The 18,349-nt window shown below is 47.4% G+C and overlaps 1 protein-coding gene across 1 annotated transcript in view; it reads right to left on the reverse strand.

Annotated features, from left to right (window-relative positions):
- The window catches only part of gcn1 (GCN1 activator of EIF2AK4), a 33,845-nt gene extending 15,586 nt beyond the window's left edge, over window positions 1-18,259 (reverse strand). The window contains exons 1-35 of the mRNA XM_060055093.1: window positions 18,160-18,259; window positions 17,485-17,587; window positions 17,331-17,394; window positions 16,904-17,035; window positions 16,282-16,390; window positions 14,791-14,889; window positions 13,096-13,230; window positions 12,603-12,780; window positions 12,437-12,511; window positions 12,207-12,335; window positions 12,042-12,092; window positions 11,846-11,944; window positions 11,555-11,728; window positions 11,295-11,447; window positions 11,079-11,171; window positions 10,915-10,990; window positions 10,499-10,658; window positions 10,177-10,366; window positions 9,569-9,693; window positions 9,291-9,469; window positions 8,867-8,960; window positions 8,652-8,765; window positions 8,361-8,559; window positions 8,033-8,182; window positions 7,329-7,510; window positions 6,824-6,904; window positions 6,361-6,504; window positions 4,510-4,634; window positions 3,730-3,919; window positions 3,562-3,632; window positions 3,130-3,295; window positions 2,630-2,824; window positions 1,794-2,040; window positions 1,411-1,532; window positions 1,063-1,177 (exon numbers count right to left, since the gene is read on the reverse strand). Of these exons, the coding sequence (XP_059911076.1) occupies window positions 1,063-1,177; window positions 1,411-1,532; window positions 1,794-2,040; window positions 2,630-2,824; window positions 3,130-3,295; window positions 3,562-3,632; window positions 3,730-3,919; window positions 4,510-4,634; window positions 6,361-6,504; window positions 6,824-6,904; window positions 7,329-7,510; window positions 8,033-8,182; window positions 8,361-8,559; window positions 8,652-8,765; window positions 8,867-8,960; window positions 9,291-9,469; window positions 9,569-9,693; window positions 10,177-10,366; window positions 10,499-10,658; window positions 10,915-10,990; window positions 11,079-11,171; window positions 11,295-11,447; window positions 11,555-11,728; window positions 11,846-11,944; window positions 12,042-12,092; window positions 12,207-12,335; window positions 12,437-12,511; window positions 12,603-12,780; window positions 13,096-13,230; window positions 14,791-14,889; window positions 16,282-16,390; window positions 16,904-17,035; window positions 17,331-17,394; window positions 17,485-17,587; window positions 18,160-18,177 (4,537 nt within the window). The 5' untranslated portion in view covers window positions 18,178-18,259. The remainder of the gene's footprint in view (window positions 1-1,062; window positions 1,178-1,410; window positions 1,533-1,793; window positions 2,041-2,629; window positions 2,825-3,129; window positions 3,296-3,561; window positions 3,633-3,729; window positions 3,920-4,509; window positions 4,635-6,360; window positions 6,505-6,823; window positions 6,905-7,328; window positions 7,511-8,032; window positions 8,183-8,360; window positions 8,560-8,651; window positions 8,766-8,866; window positions 8,961-9,290; window positions 9,470-9,568; window positions 9,694-10,176; window positions 10,367-10,498; window positions 10,659-10,914; window positions 10,991-11,078; window positions 11,172-11,294; window positions 11,448-11,554; window positions 11,729-11,845; window positions 11,945-12,041; window positions 12,093-12,206; window positions 12,336-12,436; window positions 12,512-12,602; window positions 12,781-13,095; window positions 13,231-14,790; window positions 14,890-16,281; window positions 16,391-16,903; window positions 17,036-17,330; window positions 17,395-17,484; window positions 17,588-18,159) is intronic.
- Between the last annotated feature and the right edge of the window lie 90 nt (window positions 18,260-18,349).

An 18,349-nucleotide genomic window follows, 5' to 3' on the forward strand; every position in this document is an offset into this window, starting at 1 on the left:
GTGAGGAGGAGGAGGGAGAGGCGTGAGGACGAGGGGGGCGCCGAAAGACACCAGCAGGAGAAACAGAGCTAGTTGGTGTGGGGCTGTCAGGTCTCACACCTTAACAACACAACCTGCCATCTACAACAACTGCCAATGAGAAGTGGGATTGTTTCAATACACCACCGCCGTAGCGCTACGCTGCTATACATTTAAATTTGGGAGATTGGGTCATTCCTGGCCGGCGGCCATTATCTGAATACTATCCATCAAGGGAGCTCCACCTTTGTGAGCCTAGGTATATATCCTGCTTGAAAACTTTGCCAAAATACACAACGTAAAACAAAATGTAGTTTTAAGATGTCAGAATTTCTTTGTAATAGTTAGTTCTTTGTATTGTGTGCCTGAAGAGTTCTCATTTACTCAAGTACACATTTGCACCCCTACTGTATTGTCTCTGCTGACGCTATGTGACTGAACGCAGCTCGCCTGTGAGACTGGTGTGAGTGATCATTATCTAAACATTATCTTTTTGGGAATGTTGATGACAAGAGGAGACATGCCCCTGTTCTTGTAAATCAAAGTTCCAGTGAACAAAGAGCTAGGCCTAGGGGCCGGCAAGCATTGTGTATTTGTTGAATTAGCAGTCTAGAATGTGGTTTGGATCGATTACATTATTTACATCATTGTTGATCAGCATTGACTACAGGTATATCAAGGAAGAGCCCTGCATTGCAGCTTCTATGTGAAGACGTTATTTTGTAGCTGACAGCAAACTGGTAAGGGTTTTTGTACTGTTTACTTATTGAGGTCACACAGCTGCAGCTCTATTAGAGAACGTTTTAGTCTTCATTTAATTAAAGCACTTTGCAAATAAAAATAGAGTTCTGATTATCTGACTGCGTGTATTTAATAAGGAAAATGTACCAATTTGCTGTGATCTAGAAAACTGAGGATGCCATACATTGAGGATCGCTGTGCATTCGAATCGTTGAGGGGGAATGTAACCGCATTGCAGGCCAGTGAAGATGTGTGTGGAGAAAGTAATACATGCTTTGCATTCCTTGGGATGTGCTGACCAACCTGCTTTGGTTCTCCAGGACTCCTCGTTCAGGGCCACCAGCAGAGAGGGCAGCACCAGCTTCACCCCGTGGGCACTCAGGTTCCTCATCACAGCCTTGGCACAGTCATCTGCAGCCTGGAGGTGGAGGGGTTAACATCACACACCGTTAAGGCATTAAACACCACTTATACATTACATACCGCTAATACAGTACACACCATTAATACAATACACAGCCACTAATACATTAGAAAGCCACCCAATCTTCATGATCGAATACGGTCAATATCTCCCAGTATGTTACAAGTTTTCCCCCATTAGTTAATAATCAAGGTCTTTGATGCATTATTGGGTGCGGTCAGTCTCACCTCTCTGACGTACTGGTTCCCGTCTCCGAAGCAGAGCAGGAGGTGGGGCAGGACGTGCACCACGTAGGGCTCAAACAGCTTGCCCAGCATGTTGCACAGCATCTCAAAGGCGAACAGCGAACCTTGGGGAGAGAAGCAGTACATCAAAAGCAGTACATGGAAACACAGGATTGGCTCAGTCTAGCTACAGAGACTAAACTTCCTTCTAGCATAGCGATTACTGCAGGTAATCACAGCAGTTTGTGGAAATTTGCTTATTTGCTCATGATTATGAATACCTTCATAATAAAAAGGTTATTAAATCAATTTACCGGTCTAATGTTATCCAGTGGCAAATGTATATACATTTTCTTTAAACAGCACCAGTTTAATATTTAACCCACCCTCCCTGCGTCTGAAGTTCTTCTTGTCCTGGATGGCCTCCGTCAGCGTGCTCATGATTTCCTGCTGCTTCAGGGCCAGGATGCCCAGGCCCTTCACCAGGCCTGCCAACCCGTATGCCGCGCCCTTGCGCTCAGCGTACTTGTCACTCTCCAGCAGCAGCTGCAGGAGGTTGCGTACGATGCCCGCGGCGTCCTCCTTGATGGCGGGCACCAGCGGGGGCAGACAGCTGGCCACGGACTCCTGGACCTGATGACAAAGGGGCCCACAAGCACAGGGTCAAGCCTACCGTCCGAACATTTACATTATAGCCTTCAAGGTGCTTTACTTATAGCCTTCACATGCAAATTACTTAAAATACCCTAAGTTTCTACTTAATGTATGTCACTTTGGATAAAAGCATTGACTGAATGGTGAAAATATAATACATAGAGCTATAATCTCCCGAAGATGAAGAAGTTAAAAGTCAATTGAACCGCCTGAAGTGACTTTCTACATTATTTGAACTCAACTTGTACCATGATCAAGAAAAGCATAGTAGGTACAAAATGTGGTCAGGTCGGCAATGTTTTTGTGACACTGGATTTGAGACCCAAGACGCACGTTTTTGGATTGGCTAGCGTCATATCCATGCCTTGTTGGCATTGATGTTTATGCTAACATTTGTTTTCTGCTCCAATTAAAACAAGCATAAGATAAGGGATAATGCCACAAAAATGCTTCCGTTACGAAACCATAATAAAATGCATATGATGCATATTAAATTAGTTAGTACGGCCCCTTCTGTCGTCTCCTATTACTATCAGGCGTTCAGGATGAGGGCCCTGCGGGTCTTTACCTGCTGGGAGGGAGTGGACAGCGCCGTGATGAGCTTGGCCACGATGGGTTTGACCTTGGGGTCGCTCTTGTCCAGATGCTTGGCGAGCGAGCCCATGAGGATGACCACGCTCTGGCGGACCGCGTCGTAGCTGGCGTCCTGCGGGGCGTTCTTTAGGAACTCCTCGAACACCGGCAGCAGGGCGCTCACGTTGTCCTGGGAGGGGGGGGGGGGGGGGGGGGCAGAATGTACACTTTAGACCCACAAAAAGTCCCTGTCTGGTGAGCCTCTAACCCCCCCAGAGTCTCTTGAGTCTCTGACCCCCCAGACTCCCACTGGAAAAGTCTTTGACCCCAGACTCTCTGTAAGCCCCAGACTCTCTGGAGAGTCTTTAACCGCCAGACGTGGTCAACTAAATCAGTTTATTCAGAATTTATGGATAAGAAAAAGTGTCATTGTCCAAGGTTTCAAGCTAATTGTACCGAGGCCTCTATGTGGGGGGGGGGGGGGTCGTGGCCTACCTTCCCGTGCGTGTTGAGGGCTGCGAGGGCGGCGTCCAGCATGCAGCGCCGCACGTCGGCGTGTCGGTCGTTCAGCGCGTCGGGGACGAAGAAGAGGAAGAGCGGCGTGACCTGGGGTTCGTCCAGGTACTGGGACAGTTTGTTCAGAGACAGGGCGATGCCACACCTGAGGAGAGGGGGCTTGGTGAGTTGGGTGCCCTCGTCCACGACATGCTAACAGTTAAGTGGGTCGATATACTGAATCTAGCCGTGTGCGTATGAAGAAAGGATTTGTTGTGGAGCCTCTTAAAATCACACGTTATACAATTATATAATAAACTTTAGGGTGTCTTTGTGGGTGTCACATGTATCAAACACCACAACTTTATTATGATTTATAAGTCTAACCAATTATTTAATAATTAACCATAAGGCAGTCATGTGGTTGTTTACCTGGCCTCCCACTGGTCAGGCGGAGATTCAGAAATGACTCTGCCCAGGCCGTCGAGCACGGGCGGTGGCCTCTGTGAAACAACACAACGGCGAATCTTTAGACATCCACTCGTGTCCATCCACTGGGAGTCTCAGGTACATGGGGGGGAGGGGGGGATGCTTCCTTACATAGAGCCTCTTGTGGTAGAGCTCGGTGAGCTTGCCCAGCACGGGGCCGGACTGCTCCTTGTACTGGCTCACGGCGCTGGAGAGGGCGTCGGCCCCCGCCGTGCGGACCACCTCCTCGTGGTGGGTGACGTCTACGATGAGCAGGGAGCACAGCTCGGGGACCAGCTCCAGCCCCAGGGAGTCCCACAGCCTGGAGAATGCACACATACACGGTTTAGGGCCTAGTTCCTTCACTTCCAATGGGCACCGTTTGATTGATTGATTGATTTCATTTATTTCAGACATATCGAAATACAACTCAAACATCGCAAATAACACCAAACAAAATAAAAAGCATGACACTACAATAAACAAAAGCGATGTGCCAATTACTTCACTAAAGAAAAAAAAAATTACATACATTCAATTGATATGTCTGAAAAGGAGTAGGAAGAAGTGTAACACTTATTTAATCCTACCCCTTTTCCACAGTTCAATAATTAATATTTATTTAATATATACTTCCTGTATTCCTCATAATCTCTCTTTATACTATATTTGATATATTATTTCATATATATATTAATATTATTATTATTTATTTTTTTATATTTTCCTTCTTACTTCTGTCCCTCATCCCTGTACCTTTTGAAAATCCTTGCTTTGAACCTTTTTTTAAACTGGATCATGATTGCTTTAGCTCCTTGCTCATCCCATTCCACAGTTTCACACCCCCAATTGAGATGCAATGACATTTTAAAGTCATGCGTACAGCCAGTGTCTTGTGATGTAGCAACCTACTTCTCAGACAGGTCTCGGATCTCCTGCTCCGTGTCAAACTTGGCGACCCAGACCCTCTGGAGCAGAGCGAGCCCGCTGGCCTCAGTGCTGTCGGTGGGCAGGGCGAACTCCATCTCCAGAAGACCCTGCACATGGAGCCTGAGCATGAGTCAACAGGCAAACCCCTAACCACGAGGTTACCAACAGGCTGCAGGGCTCACCACTTTCTACTGGTTCCACAAACTTTTTGGTTTGCTGGTATCCCAACAAATTTGGGTGTACTCCTTTATGAGTCACTTTGTCGCAGTTTTGCCAAGTTGTTTGTCATGGACCATCCATTTGTGCTCATTCATTTGAAATCATTCCCTCACTTTAAATAAGTGGTAAAAGAAAATATTATTGCACAGGGGATATTCTATTTTACCACCCCACCCCTCAACATCTTTTCTCATGAACCAACTGCTCGCGCTTCTCCTACATCAAAAGATTTATCAACTTTCCAGACAGACCCATATAAAACACAATGTATGCAAAACAAAGTTTTACATACAACTATTTTCGTCACAGTCTTGGGCCCTGTGCTGCTGTAGATTATTGAGTTGGCTTTATGTTACCTCCCCCACCCCATAGACTAGAGGGTCTTGACTAGGGATGGGCATTTGAAGAAATTTTCTTGATCGAGCATCGCTAGAGTTATCGATCAATTATCGATTAATCATTAACTTTTTTCTATGTTTTTTTTCTAATGTTTTTATCAATTAAATCTTTATTCCAACAATAATGTATGGGCCAAAATTAATACAATACAGTTAACTTGAAGACCTACAACTGTTTAACAGTTTTAAAATAATAAATACAGGCATTATAGGTTATAGGCCTATGCGGCGCTCGTAAAGTCCGAACAATGCGCCTACAGGCGCTCTTAAAGGTTTGGAAACGATTCAACAAGACTAAATCTGTAGCCTATTCCAATTACAATAAGTAGCGAACTTATCGGACAACAATAATCAAACAAAGGCAGTAGGCTAAAAGTGGGCATTAAACTGTATAACTGTTATGAAAAAAAGGGGGGGGAAAAGGCCGACATATAATGCCTGCAGCCGGCGCGCGGAAAAGGCTCGCAACAAAAAGATGAGCCACCCATTTACAAACAATTGCATGAACTAGTCTATCTAAAAGCAATACCTTATTGAACATATATAAGGCTGGACTTGTTGCTAAAATATCACAGTTTTGGCAAAATGTAACGACTCCAAGAGGCACCAAGCGGAGCGAGAGTCAACACATTAAGAAAGAAAAGAGCGACTCACATACGGTGGTGACTGTCCCTACTGTCCATAGCATACAGTAACTCCAGCCTACATATTTTTGTTTAGGAATATAAGCATGTTAACATGCTCGGGGGTCAGACGCGAATGCAGCCTTGTAACTGTCAGTCCAGCAGCAGAAAACACCCGCTCTGACGGGACCGAAGTTGCGGGGAGAGGTATTGTCGCGCTAACTTTGACAGCCTGGGGAACCTTCTTCCATTCACTTTCCACCAGTCGTCAGGGTTATATTCAATTAAATGCTTCAAGACTCACAGTATGCAACACAACGTCCTTTTGATCGATAACAATATAAATTGATCGACGCATTTCTTAACGATCAATTATCGAGCATCGATTAATTATGCCCATCCCTAGTCTTGACATCTGCAAACAGGTGATTGTAGCCTGGGCCAACCGCATTATTGTAATAACCAGGGATAATTATGATACTTAAATACAGCTTTGACTAAAACAATTGACGGGTCCATCCTAACCCAACAACCATAGACCTCCCGCATACAGAGGAGTGAGCGGCCCTCTTTAACAGCAGCTCTCCACTCACCCTGAGCGCTGCGTCGCGCACGGAGAAGCAGGACGCCAGCATGGCAGCCAGCAGCACGTCGATCTCAGACTGCTCCGCCACGGCACAGCCCTTCTCCCCTCCAGAGCTGGAGCACAGGGCGGTCAGAACCTGGGCCGCCAACACCTGCACACACATAGACACGGTTAGCATTGAGCCCGGATGATGGCTGCATGTGAATGGATAGGACTTCAATCAGCCAACATGTAACCTAACACCATCACTTTAACACGCATTGGGTATATACTTGTTTCCTAGGCAAGCTATTTAATGCTGATGACTTAATATCGTCGTTGGAATAAAATCAAACGATCGTCAGAATAAATATATTAATAATGATAATAATCAGGTTTTTCCAATACTACACCAAACTGATCAATCCCCAACTCAACAACATATAGCTGCTGGTTCTACAACATCCTGATGTGCAGTTCTTGGTGTGTACCTGGAGCCTGGGGGTGGAGGTGGCGACGACCTGGGTGAGCAGCTGGAGCATGCCCACACGGGGAAGCAGCTCTGGGCCGTTCTGACACAAGAACACAACACACACCCTAGTTAAAAAGCACTGCTGGCCTGAACAACAGAAACTTAAGAACAGATGACATTCATGATACATGACATTTCTCCACCATGCTTGATGATGTGGAGATACATGAAGCATACAAAATGGTTTATTCATATTGAAGAAGATACATGAAGTGAAGAGGGCGGAGACACATGAAGCACACAGTTTCTTCAAAATGAAGAAACAATCTTGTTGCTTAATGCTTCATGTTACAATGCTTCATGTTTCTCCATCTCATCTATCTCATCCGCAGACGTAGATAAGGTGGAGATACATGAAGCATACAAGATTGTTCCTTCAAAATGAAGGATGTAGTTAGTGTTCCACCCGCAACACAACAGCAGACGATAAACCTCCCTAGAGGAGCGGCAGCTTAGACGCTCACCTCGTCAATGAAGGTGTCCGTGACCTCCGTCTCTGCGCGGAGCTCGGCGTGCACTTCCACCACCTGCAGGGCGCGGGTCATGAGGCTCTCGGACTCCTCCGTGCTGCCGGACGAGTCCCTCAGCATGGCGTTGAGGAGCGGGAAGCAGAAGGAGAACGCCGGGGCGGAGAGAGGAGTCACGTCTGGAAATGAGAGGCGAGGAAACAAACAGGTGAATCAGATAAAACCATCACTACAGGGACGGGCGTCTCTGGGTGCAAGGTGAGGTCACCGACCGTTAAAACTACTTTGGGAACTCTATTTCTGACCTGGTGAGAGTTTCAGCTCCACTAAGAGTTTTATGTTTGTTTTAACATCTGTGTACTGATTAGGTTAGTTTTTCTGGGTAGACTGGGTAGGGTTTGGGTCAGTCCACATATTGGTGATGCCCTTTTTACCCATAGGCACACGGGTTAATCTGATACACAAGGCTTTTATGGACTCAATTCTGTGTTGCATACATGATATGGAAAAAAAAGTGCCTGTTAACCAAATGCATTTATTTGATCTAGTTTATAAAAAGGTTATATACAAATTGTGGGGGCCTGAATTGTTTTACTGATGAAAAATCTAGAGCCCGTTATCTCATTTTAATGCATTTAATGTGTGTGTGTGTGTGTGTGTGTGTGTGTGTGTGTGTGTGTGTGTGTGTGGTCTGTCCTCACCAGCCTTGCTCTCCCTCTGAGGGACGGTGTGATTGTAGAGCAGCTGCACGGTGCGCTGGGTCGCCGTGTCCAGCTCCTCCTGGGACCAGGCCGGGTCCAGCTCACAGGCCGGCTTCACAAGGCGCAGGGTCACATGACCCACCAGCATTGCTGAGAGAGAGCGAGAGCGAGAGCGAGAGCGAGAGAGAGAGAGAGAGCGAGAGAGAGAGAGCGAGAGAGCGAGAGCGAGAGAGCGAGAATGAAACACAGAAACTCAGTTTCACCCTAAGGATGAGCCAATAATGAATACCACAACAGAGTCGTAGCGGGGCCGTCTCGGATCCCATACCTAGTTGGTGCATGTGTTTGGGCATGAGGCAGACCCCGATGTCCAGGAAGACCTGTCTGATGCGGGGGGAGGCCAGCGGGGATTGCAGGAGGGGCATCAGGGCCTGGAGGACGCTGGGCAGCTGCCACACGATCTGGGGGGGGCCCTCCTTCAGCACGGCGTCCAGCAGGCCCACGGCACACTGGAGCTCCACGTCCAGCTGGGGGGGGGTGGGGGGGGGGCAGAGAGTGGGTCAGAACAGAGAACCGGAGACCCAATGGGCCGAGAGGAGGTTTGACCCAGATTACGTACCCCCTGGAGCCTCTTGCGGATGGTGGACTCCCTCTCCACCTGTGCCTGAATCATCTCCTTCTGCTTGCTGCTCAGCTGCACTTCGTCCTTGAGGCCCTTCTTCTTCCTGATCTCCTGCAACGCATCGAGGGACAACAGCGGTCAACAGAGTGTTCCCCCCCGTACAACAAGTCGCTGAACTGGGATCAGACGCGCGTCGTCGTAGAGGACCCCACCTCTTGGAGCTCCAGCTCAAAGATCTGCTCCTTGTAGGAGTAGGCCTTGTTCTCTCGCTTGATGCTGCCCTTCTTGGTGCTTTCCTGCTGGGCGCTGGGGGGCCAAGGAGAGTGAGGATTAGTGGTTATACTACGACAAAAGGTCTGTAGTGAAAATGCAATTGATTAGGTTACGAAAGAAGAAATTCCCTTTGATTCAAGGCGTTTAATAAATCACCCAAAAATAAATGCATAACTTTTAAATAATTGGAACCAACCAAAGGCTTTCCAATGCTGTTTCGCTGTCATAAATGAAGCATGATCATGCATTAAGCCTAATTCAGCCTGGGGCCCCATTGTTCACTCTTTGTCTAAACCCTGATTCGTGATGTACTGAGGGACCCCCGGGTCGACCCTACTTGATGGTGAGTGGCCACATGTGTACCTCTGGACGATGCTCTTGTCGTAGAGCTCTCCCTCGGGGGTGAGCATGATGGCGTACTCCTCCCGGGTCACCTGGCGAAGCTCCAACCGCGTCAGCCATTCGATCACCTGCTCCATCACCCGCGGCAACAGCTTGGTGGGGGACAGAGTGGACAGGGCGCCGACAGCATTCCTCACCGCCTAAAGTCACACAAAAAGACAGATGAAGAGTAAAGACGTGGACCAGTGAGACATCGCCGGGGCGCGATGCGGCCTTGATAAGTGACAGCGCTGCCAGACCTGGTTATCTGCGTTGAGCTCCAGCAGGTGGGGCAGGATGCTCTCCAGGTGGGTCTCGATGAAGTCAGGGGTCTGCAGCTTCATGGCGGACAGCAGCACGGGCCAGAAGCCAGGCCGGGTGGCCACTACAACCACAGGGGAGGGGGGAGGAAATGCTTAGTAACTAAAACACACCATAAGCCTGTTTTGCAATGAATTTAAATTGTTGAGGTCGCAGGGCATAGAAGTATGCATGTAAACGATGGCTTGATACTGCTTTCAGTGCAGAAGCATTTAGAAGTATAGGCTTCTAGTGCTATTCAGGAGCTCGGAAACAAAACACACCGGCGCTATTCTTGATCACCAGAAATGCTCACCCCAGGTAACGCTTGACCCAAGCAGGATGTTCCTCCGTCTTGTGTTACCCTATGCCACAGCCTTTTCTTTCACCGTCAATTGTTTTTTATGTAAGTTATAAAATGACTGATAAGAGTACCGTTAAAGTACCGGATCGATAAGCAGCATCGTCGCCGTTGAATCTTAACAATGCCCATCCCTACTTGCTCTGCTCCATCATCCTCACTAATGCCAATGGGCGTTTGTGTCGTTACCATGACGACGGGCCGTACCTATGGAGGGATGGTGCGTCACGTTGATGATGGCGATGGCCATCTTCTCGGCCTCGCCCTGGTCGCCCCACTGGCCGACGCAGGAGCAGATGACATGCAGCGCCTCCACCAGGGCCCGAGGGGGGGAGTAGGCGCGGCCCAGCTCCGTCAGCTCTCCCGTCTCGGACACCAGAGCGTCCTGAGGCTGCAGCTGGGGAGGGCCAGAACATCCAACGTCAAGAACCTCAAAAGGGTTGGCTCCAAACCCTACACCACTGAACCATCCCCGCCACGAGTCTCCATCTCCTGGGCGGGACGTCGGTAGCGAGCAGCGCCTCCTTACCGTGTGCTTGTTGATGACCACGCAGAGCTCCCCCAGGAGGCCGTGGGCCAGGCCAGAGCCGCCCAACGCGGACAGCAGCTTCTTCACCATCTGCTGTGCACGCTTCCGCACCTGCCAGGAGCGGGACCGCAGCACGGCCACCACAGCACGGTGGTACATCCTGCAAACGGAGGGGGACCGGGTCAGAGGGACACATTACAAAATAGTTTGACCAGTTACGTTGTCAATTGGTTGTTTGAACTGAAGTTTGAAAAAAAAGAAAAAAAGTTTTGTCCCAACTTTTCCGGTGATTCTTTCAGCAAATGTTTGTTTCAATGCGAAGGGTGAAGGATCACCATGCTCCCTTCTGTTTCTATCTCATGAGGTACGTTATTATCAGCCATTTTCTTGGTTGAATAAAGGATGAAGAGCCTCACTTGGACTTGCTGGGGGTGAGTCTGTGGGCTTGGTCCAGGAAGAGCCGCTCACACAGCTGCAGCACGGTGCACATGGCTGGAAACACAGAAGACGTTAGTCCTGTCTGCTGGTCATCACACTGACGTATGGGGGGGTGGTGGTGCAGCAGAATGAGCAGCCTTACTTTCATCACTGGCTTGGCTGAGGAACTTCTCGGTGGTGAACAGTGGCTTTGTTTCATCCAAAATCAGACCCCAGAAATTTGCCAATTTGGCCTCTGCAAAGACATACACACCGCATTTTTGTTAACGAAACGTTCCTTGAACGGGATCTGTGCTCCTTGTCCGCCAGAAACAAAACCGTCACTCGACGAATCATGACCTGAATCTGTGGGTCTAACCTGAGACCGCCTCCAGCAGAGCCAGCCGACACAGGAGAACGGAGGCCGCCGCGCCTTCCGCCAGCATGGCATGCTGGGAGTTCTGGGCCGCCGCCTTCTCCACCGTCTGGAGGAGCAGGGCCACCAGGTCAGAGGCCTTGTCCAGAGTGTCTCCTGAGGGGAGGTTGACACAGTAGAGTCAGGGTGAATGCTGTGGGGGGGGGGGGCAGTTTGCTGGAGATCTCGTAGAGGAAAGCAAACCGTGATGGGGAGGGGTTCACCTTTGAAAGCCCCAAGCATGGCCTGCAGGTAGGCGTGGCGGACGGCGGAGGTGGAGGCCTTGAGGGTGAAGGCCTTCTTCAGCCAGTCCAGCAGGGCGGCGGGCACCTCCACCGTCAGGCGGCTGGTCCACTGGGACAGGACCGACACGGCGTGCACCAAGGTCCCTTCGTGGACTGCAGAGGGCGGGGAGAGCAGAACGCAGCTGGGTGAATGACGGTTCTTCTATGAGAGCAGCTGGTGGATGCACAGATAAGGATTTAGCAGTCCTATGCGACTGGGGGGGGGGCTACCTTCTTGTTGTAAATAGGGAATGAACATCACAGCTACTGCGGCACTCAGGGTTTGGCTGGAGGTGCCCGACACAGCATGGCGGCTGCAGCTAGCGACTCCTAAACCAAAAGACACACGAGTTAGCAAATCTTGCAGAAACGTGTGTCAATACCGTCTTTGACAAGAGATCACACAGGATGTTTCGCAGTTCTTTACCTGATATAACACTGATTTTCTGTGCCACCACTGTCAACTTTCCCTCAGATCCTGAGAAGGAAACGGAATCGATTAGGAATGATGGTTCTTCATGCGCGTATCATTTCTTCTTCAGGTTAAAGAAAATCCCATGGGGATAGCAAGTGCGGCGGAGGACTGTTCTACCTCCGAGAATCAGGAAGAGGTGCGTGACCACCTCCTGTATGGAGGTGGGGTCACTGCACTGCTGGGCCAGGTTTTGCATGGCCTGCACAGCCTCCTGCATCAGCTGGGGGTTGTTAGCCTTCAGTTGGCCTGAGACACACAGATGCAATGTTATAAATGAAATAAAAAGCTGGTTCACCCAGGGAATGTAGGATGTAACGCCATCATCAATCTTACACACACACACTTACTTGCAACAGCCTTCCCAACATCCATGGCGTACTGGCTGAGGTCAAGGGTCACGGCGGCCAGCAGGCAGGAAACAGCTGAGGATAGAAAGGCGACCATAGGATGTCAGTGATAATGGTGCCACTTGGAAGTCTGTTGAATGGAGAGAAACGGCGGCAGGCTGCTCACTCTGCATGGCGTTCTCCGGGCTCCTCAGCATGCTCTTCTGCATGGCGGGCAGCAGCAGGTCTTTGAACTCGGAGTGGGAGACGTGGCGCAGCATGGAGCCGCTCTTGTTCAGCACGTGCTGCTGGGGCCTCGTCTTGCTCATTAGGACCGACTTAACGTACAGGTCCAGCAGGGCACTCTGAGGAAGGCAAGTTGGTCAATAATCTTTTTGCGTTAGTATTTAGAGCAAAGGCCCCAAAAACACTAGGGGTGTTCACGGACAAACAAGTTCCTGGATACATTTCTTATAACTTTCAAGGTTTTGGAATGAAAAAATACTTTTTTGACTTCATTTTTTTTAATATCCTCTAAATTTGCGCCCTTCTGGTTTAAACAATACCCAATTACCAATACAGCTACAGATATCGGCGTCACTGAACATCCCTAATACACACAATAAAAGGCTGAAAAAAAGGCTGTATAAAGTGTATAAACTAGCTAATAAAAAGCTCACCTTGTGCTTGTTAATGGTGGCCATGTCCTTCTGTGTGGTGCAGAAGTCGAAACACACCCCCAGCAGCACAAGATGGACCGGGTTCTGCTCCAGAATCAACAGGGTGCTGATGTATTCATCCACCAAACCCGAGTTCTGGTGGAGTGGAAAAAAGCAAAAACGTTACACACCTGCTCTCGTCAAAACATTTCTGCTCTGTAGACAAAAGGGTTGGCCGATATACCGAAAGAACTATGCATCACCGTTGTATAAAATCATGACGAGTTTCTCTTTCAGTATGAATAAAAAAATAAAATAATGTTTTTGGGTTGAGATTTCTTTTTTTCTACCATTTCCATGGTGTCTTTGTTATACTTCTTTTGCACCGTTGTTGTGTGTCAGAGTTATAATGAGCGATCTGGTCTATGAAATGCGCCACACAACGTAGAGTTATACTATATATATATATATAGAGTTAGGTGTCTGGAATGACGCTGCACCCTGATACGGTTCATATCAGGTTGAAGAGGTTAAACTGCTTTCGATCTTCAATGAGCCAACGTATCCAGTTAAATTGCGTTATATTAAAGCAAGGGCAAGGTACTTTTGATTTCGCAGATTGTATAGAAATAGTGACCAAACGATAAGTCTACACCACTAGACACACAGGACTCATACGATAAACTTGTTTGGGTTCACTGCAACCGCTAATTCAGAGCCTGATTATCTGTTGACTATCCAATATCATTCTAACTAGGCACTCCGGATTTAGGCTAGCCTCTCACATTCAGGCCAAATGAATTGCTCATATTGTTCACATGTTGTTCAATGTGAGGCACTCCGGATTTAGGCTAGCCTCTCACATTCAGGCCAAATCACAAGCTCATATTGTTCACATTCCACCATTGGAAATATTGGCATAGGCCGCCGCAGTAGCCAAGGCAAATCCGAGTGGGTGTGCAGCAGACTTTTTGGTCTGACGCTGCACGTCTAGATTAGCACCCCTGGATTCAGATATAGAAATAATGTGTTTAAATATTGTCGAGCCAAACGTTAATATCCTTTTACTTGGCTGAATCATTTCACCATCTGTCTCAAGTCAACGGGCCGTTACATGTGCTCCACAGACCACATTTGCATGTACCTGATGACATTCAATTTCGTAACCAGAATACCTTGACTGTACAAAGAATGTCATAATTCATCAATGAAAGTTGTGAGTGGCCGCTATTGTGTTCGCCACTGAGAATTGAATTTTTTTTTTCGGTGTGGACGGATCCGCAACACAGGCAGAGGAGCAGTGTCCATGGATTATTATGGCAGCCCTCCCCAGCCCAATGCAAAAGCTGACCAAACGCTCATAAAACGAGAACTCATAACTCGGTTTGGGCTGAGGTGTTAATCAAGGCAAGCATTGTATTCCCTTCACGACATGATACTAATTTGAAGTGGTATTTCCTGCACTCACAAAAATAGAAATGAACTCAAGACTCGAAATAGACTGAATTCTCTCCTCCGGTACACCGGACTGGCGTGCAATCATGTAAAACCGAGCAGGCTTACGTATTGCATTGGTTAGCAGAGGTTCAAGAAAAAATAATATGCACAGTTGAATAACATGACGCAGAGTAGACCTGATTAAATTATTGATTGTGACATTTTAATTGATTTATCTTACACTTAACTAAAGTGGACACGGGTCTGCTGTTTACTTACTTCTTTCCATATTTGGCAGAGGGTCTTCAGGGAGGAGTTAATGGCAGTGGTCTGAGCTCCCCCGACCACCTCTGCCAGGAAAAGACTCTGGACCTCCACCTGCGAGACAAAATAAGATCTTAAGTTATTTATTATGCAACATGATTTCCTTGATTCCAGATTGGAACATTGGTAGGAGTGAAAAGAGAGAGGGTGCCGAAAAATAGATGCCTACTAGAATAAAGTGCTAGAAAATGTATCAACAGACCTATTGATTAAATGTATGGTGAAATTTTAAAGAAGAAATATTATGGTGTTTTCCCAACAAGTAAACATAGTATTTGACTTCTAGAAAACATGTTTTTGAAGCTGTTTGCTGGAAGTAGCTTCCAGGAAAAAAGATCTTGCCTAGCGCTATTCCCCTCTTTTTCAGTCCCTTCAGAATGCGCCGTTTCTGGTGCCTGTAGCTTTAATGCAAATGAGCTGCTGACCATTGACCAATGAGCTGTCAGACTGAACCACAGCAAGGAGGAGAAGGGAATTTTTGCCGTTTGCGGGCTCCTGGAGCGCTATATCTATGTCATATAATAATGTATGGGTATTTATATAATATAACATCTAATATCACGGCCAAAAGCTATGTGCGCCTCGGATGATATTATGTTTCATAAAGACTGCGTCTGACGTCTCTGGCACTGGGGGAAAGGAATTTTGGCCTTGACTCCAAGTCCATGAACCACGACATGAAGGAGAAAGGGATTTGATCCGGGAGCTGAGCTGCCGGACTTCCCGCCGAGCTCCCCGCGCCGGAGTTGCCTGACTGCGGCCGAGACCTACCCCCTCCAGACCCGCCAGCTTCGGCGGCAGTTCAGCTCCCGGAGTACAGCTCGCCGAAGCTGTCCGACCGCGCGACCGCCGCCGAGCTACCCCCGTCGGACTAGCTTCGGCGGCAGTCCAGCCGGGGGGTAGCTCGGCAGCAGTCAGGCAGCTCAGCTCCGGCGGTACAATCCCTTTCTCCTCCTCCGGACTGCCGCCGAAGCTTTGGCGGCAGAGAAAGGGATTGTACTCCCGGAGCTTAGCTGTGCAGGGCTGCCGCCGAGTTCCCCCCACCGGAGCTGCTCGCCCGCTGGTTCACAAAATCGTAGCTATGCTCTGATTGGAGGGGAGTAGGGAAGTGGGAGGTAATATTCAACTGTGCCCTCTTCCTATGTAGGAGAGGACGCCGAAACTGACTCTCGTTTGGCAACTGTAGGCGGGGTACTTTCAGAAATGCATATATCTAACTCAAAAAATCATGTACTGACTTTTTTCAAAGTTTGTATGCGTGTGGGAGCCTCCGAGACCCAAAACAACACCCCAAATCCCAGGAAAAGTTGTTTTCATAATATGTCCCCTTTAAATGAATAAGCTATCATTTTCAGTCTTGCTGTATCTGCAGTAACGTTGAATAATGTGCAATATAATCAAATGCATGAAATATAATATTAGGTAGGTATAACTTTTCCCACTCACCATTTTCTTCCACAGAGGCCCATCTCTTTTCTCTGGGGTTGAGAACACAGAGCGGACCAAAAGGCACGACCAGGACACGCCGCTGAAGGCTGCAGAGCCAGAGCTCTTACTGTCAACAAAGCATGAAAAGTCCATTACAATACAAGACATAATGAACAACCTGTTGACTGCTTAACATCCATGTGGACCAATCGTCATTCAGAAGACAACGCTAAGGTCGAACAGTTGGTTGTTTGTATACTAAAAATAAATGAACCATTCTGATAAAAGTAAATGTAAACGAGGCACGTCTGCTTTGCTGTAGTAAACTCAAAGGGAACAGTAAAGCCGATAGCTCTGGGATATCACAAATACTCTTTATTTTCATTTTTATTGTTTTGTTTATATTAACAAATTAATCAAAAATGGAGACAACAATATTCTCATTGTGGTTTCACCCATGCCTACCCAAAGAAACCCACAGGCTGAGATGAAGAAAAGTACACAGATCATGGGCTAATCTTCAAATTCATACCCGAACTGAAAGTACCAGCTGCATTCAAAATGTTTTCAATGAGATGGATTATGTGACCCAGAAACAAGGTATATAAAATGGAGTTTTCATTTTTAGTAGACTTTTTACCAGGGTTCTCCGGCATTGCAGATGATCCCACTGCTCTGAAGGCATTGGAGGAGGTTGGTGGCCAAGGCATCAGGCTGATTCTTGGCCAGCAGTGCAATGACCGAGATGAGCTCTCTTCTGGATGCAGAGTCCCTGATCAACAGACAACATACAGGATGGTCTAGCGGCTGTTCATTCCCAGTCAAGAAGGTTCTAGGTTCGAACCCTTACGTCAGTGGTCTACCTGTAGACGGTACATCCTAGTGCAAGACCGCTGGCTTTTCGTTAAAGACAAGCATGAAAAAAATCAATCTAGGCTCAAAGTGTCAGCTGTTTCAAATGAAAAACTGAACTCAAGTTCCCTCTGGATGAAATTCATGACTGAAATATACAGACACTAATATACAGATTAAATTAGTTTAATATTAAAACAACATCAAGCACTTACCTATATCTGTGTGGAGTCAAGCAGAAGAGTTTACACAGTCCTTTAATGGCAGGATCTGGTAAATCTGATTATGGGAAAATTAGGACATTTAGGGTAATTTCCTATGGCTATGAAAAACTAAGCTGTAATCAAATCACACCAAAGCACGACTTACCCTTTCCATTCAGACATTTCTTCAATTCGCCAAGTATCTCCTTTCGTTCATTCACACTTGAGGTCGTCACCTTCACAGCAAATTTCTTCAATGTATCCGAAACCTAGAAGACAAAACCACTTGCTTATCTGGGCAGTTTCTGAAATCGAATCATCATGTTATAAGAATAGAAATGTTCTAATAGTGATGAATACCAAATATATTGAATTGGTGTCAGCATATCTAAAGCCCCATTACTGCTTACAGAGCATTGTACTACGGATCGTATTAGACACTTTGTTAGATTTGTATACGATGGTATATTTAGAAGACGTTGGGGGGGGTACATGATACAGTCTGGGGCTCGACCATCTCATTGGTGTCAGAAACGGAGCTTGAACAGCGAGCAGACTATTCAAAGAGGTCGACTGGGTGGCAGCTGGTCGGATAAATGATGCTGACAGATAAGTGTGGTGAAATGTTCCCGTTGCGTCACGTTAGCAATGTGGGATATGGCTTTAAATGTAGGCTACGAGCTAGCCAGCTAACGCTCGAGTCAGTCCCGAGTGCCCCGCCTCGGGGTGGGGACACGCCGTCGGTTATCAAATCGTTTTCCGATATCAATGAATGTTCATTAAATTGAGTTTGCTGGACATTTATAGAAACACTATTTAAAAATTAAAGCAGCAAACAAACCTGCGTGTCCGCAGCCATCTTGCCGGTCTTGATGCAGGAAGGACTTTTTGCGGTCACTTCCGGGTCATCAGTATAGTTTCCACGTGGATCTGAGCGTCCCGAGAGAATTCAGAAAGATCCTTATGAAAAATAATCTATCAAGCCAAACATTGGTTGTGTAATTATCTTTCATTGAGTTATTCGTCACAGC

The sequence above is a fragment of the Gadus macrocephalus genome, chromosome 6 (assembly GCF_031168955.1).
Source record: "Gadus macrocephalus chromosome 6, ASM3116895v1".
In the NCBI taxonomy this organism is placed as follows: domain Eukaryota; kingdom Metazoa; phylum Chordata; class Actinopteri; order Gadiformes; family Gadidae; genus Gadus; species Gadus macrocephalus.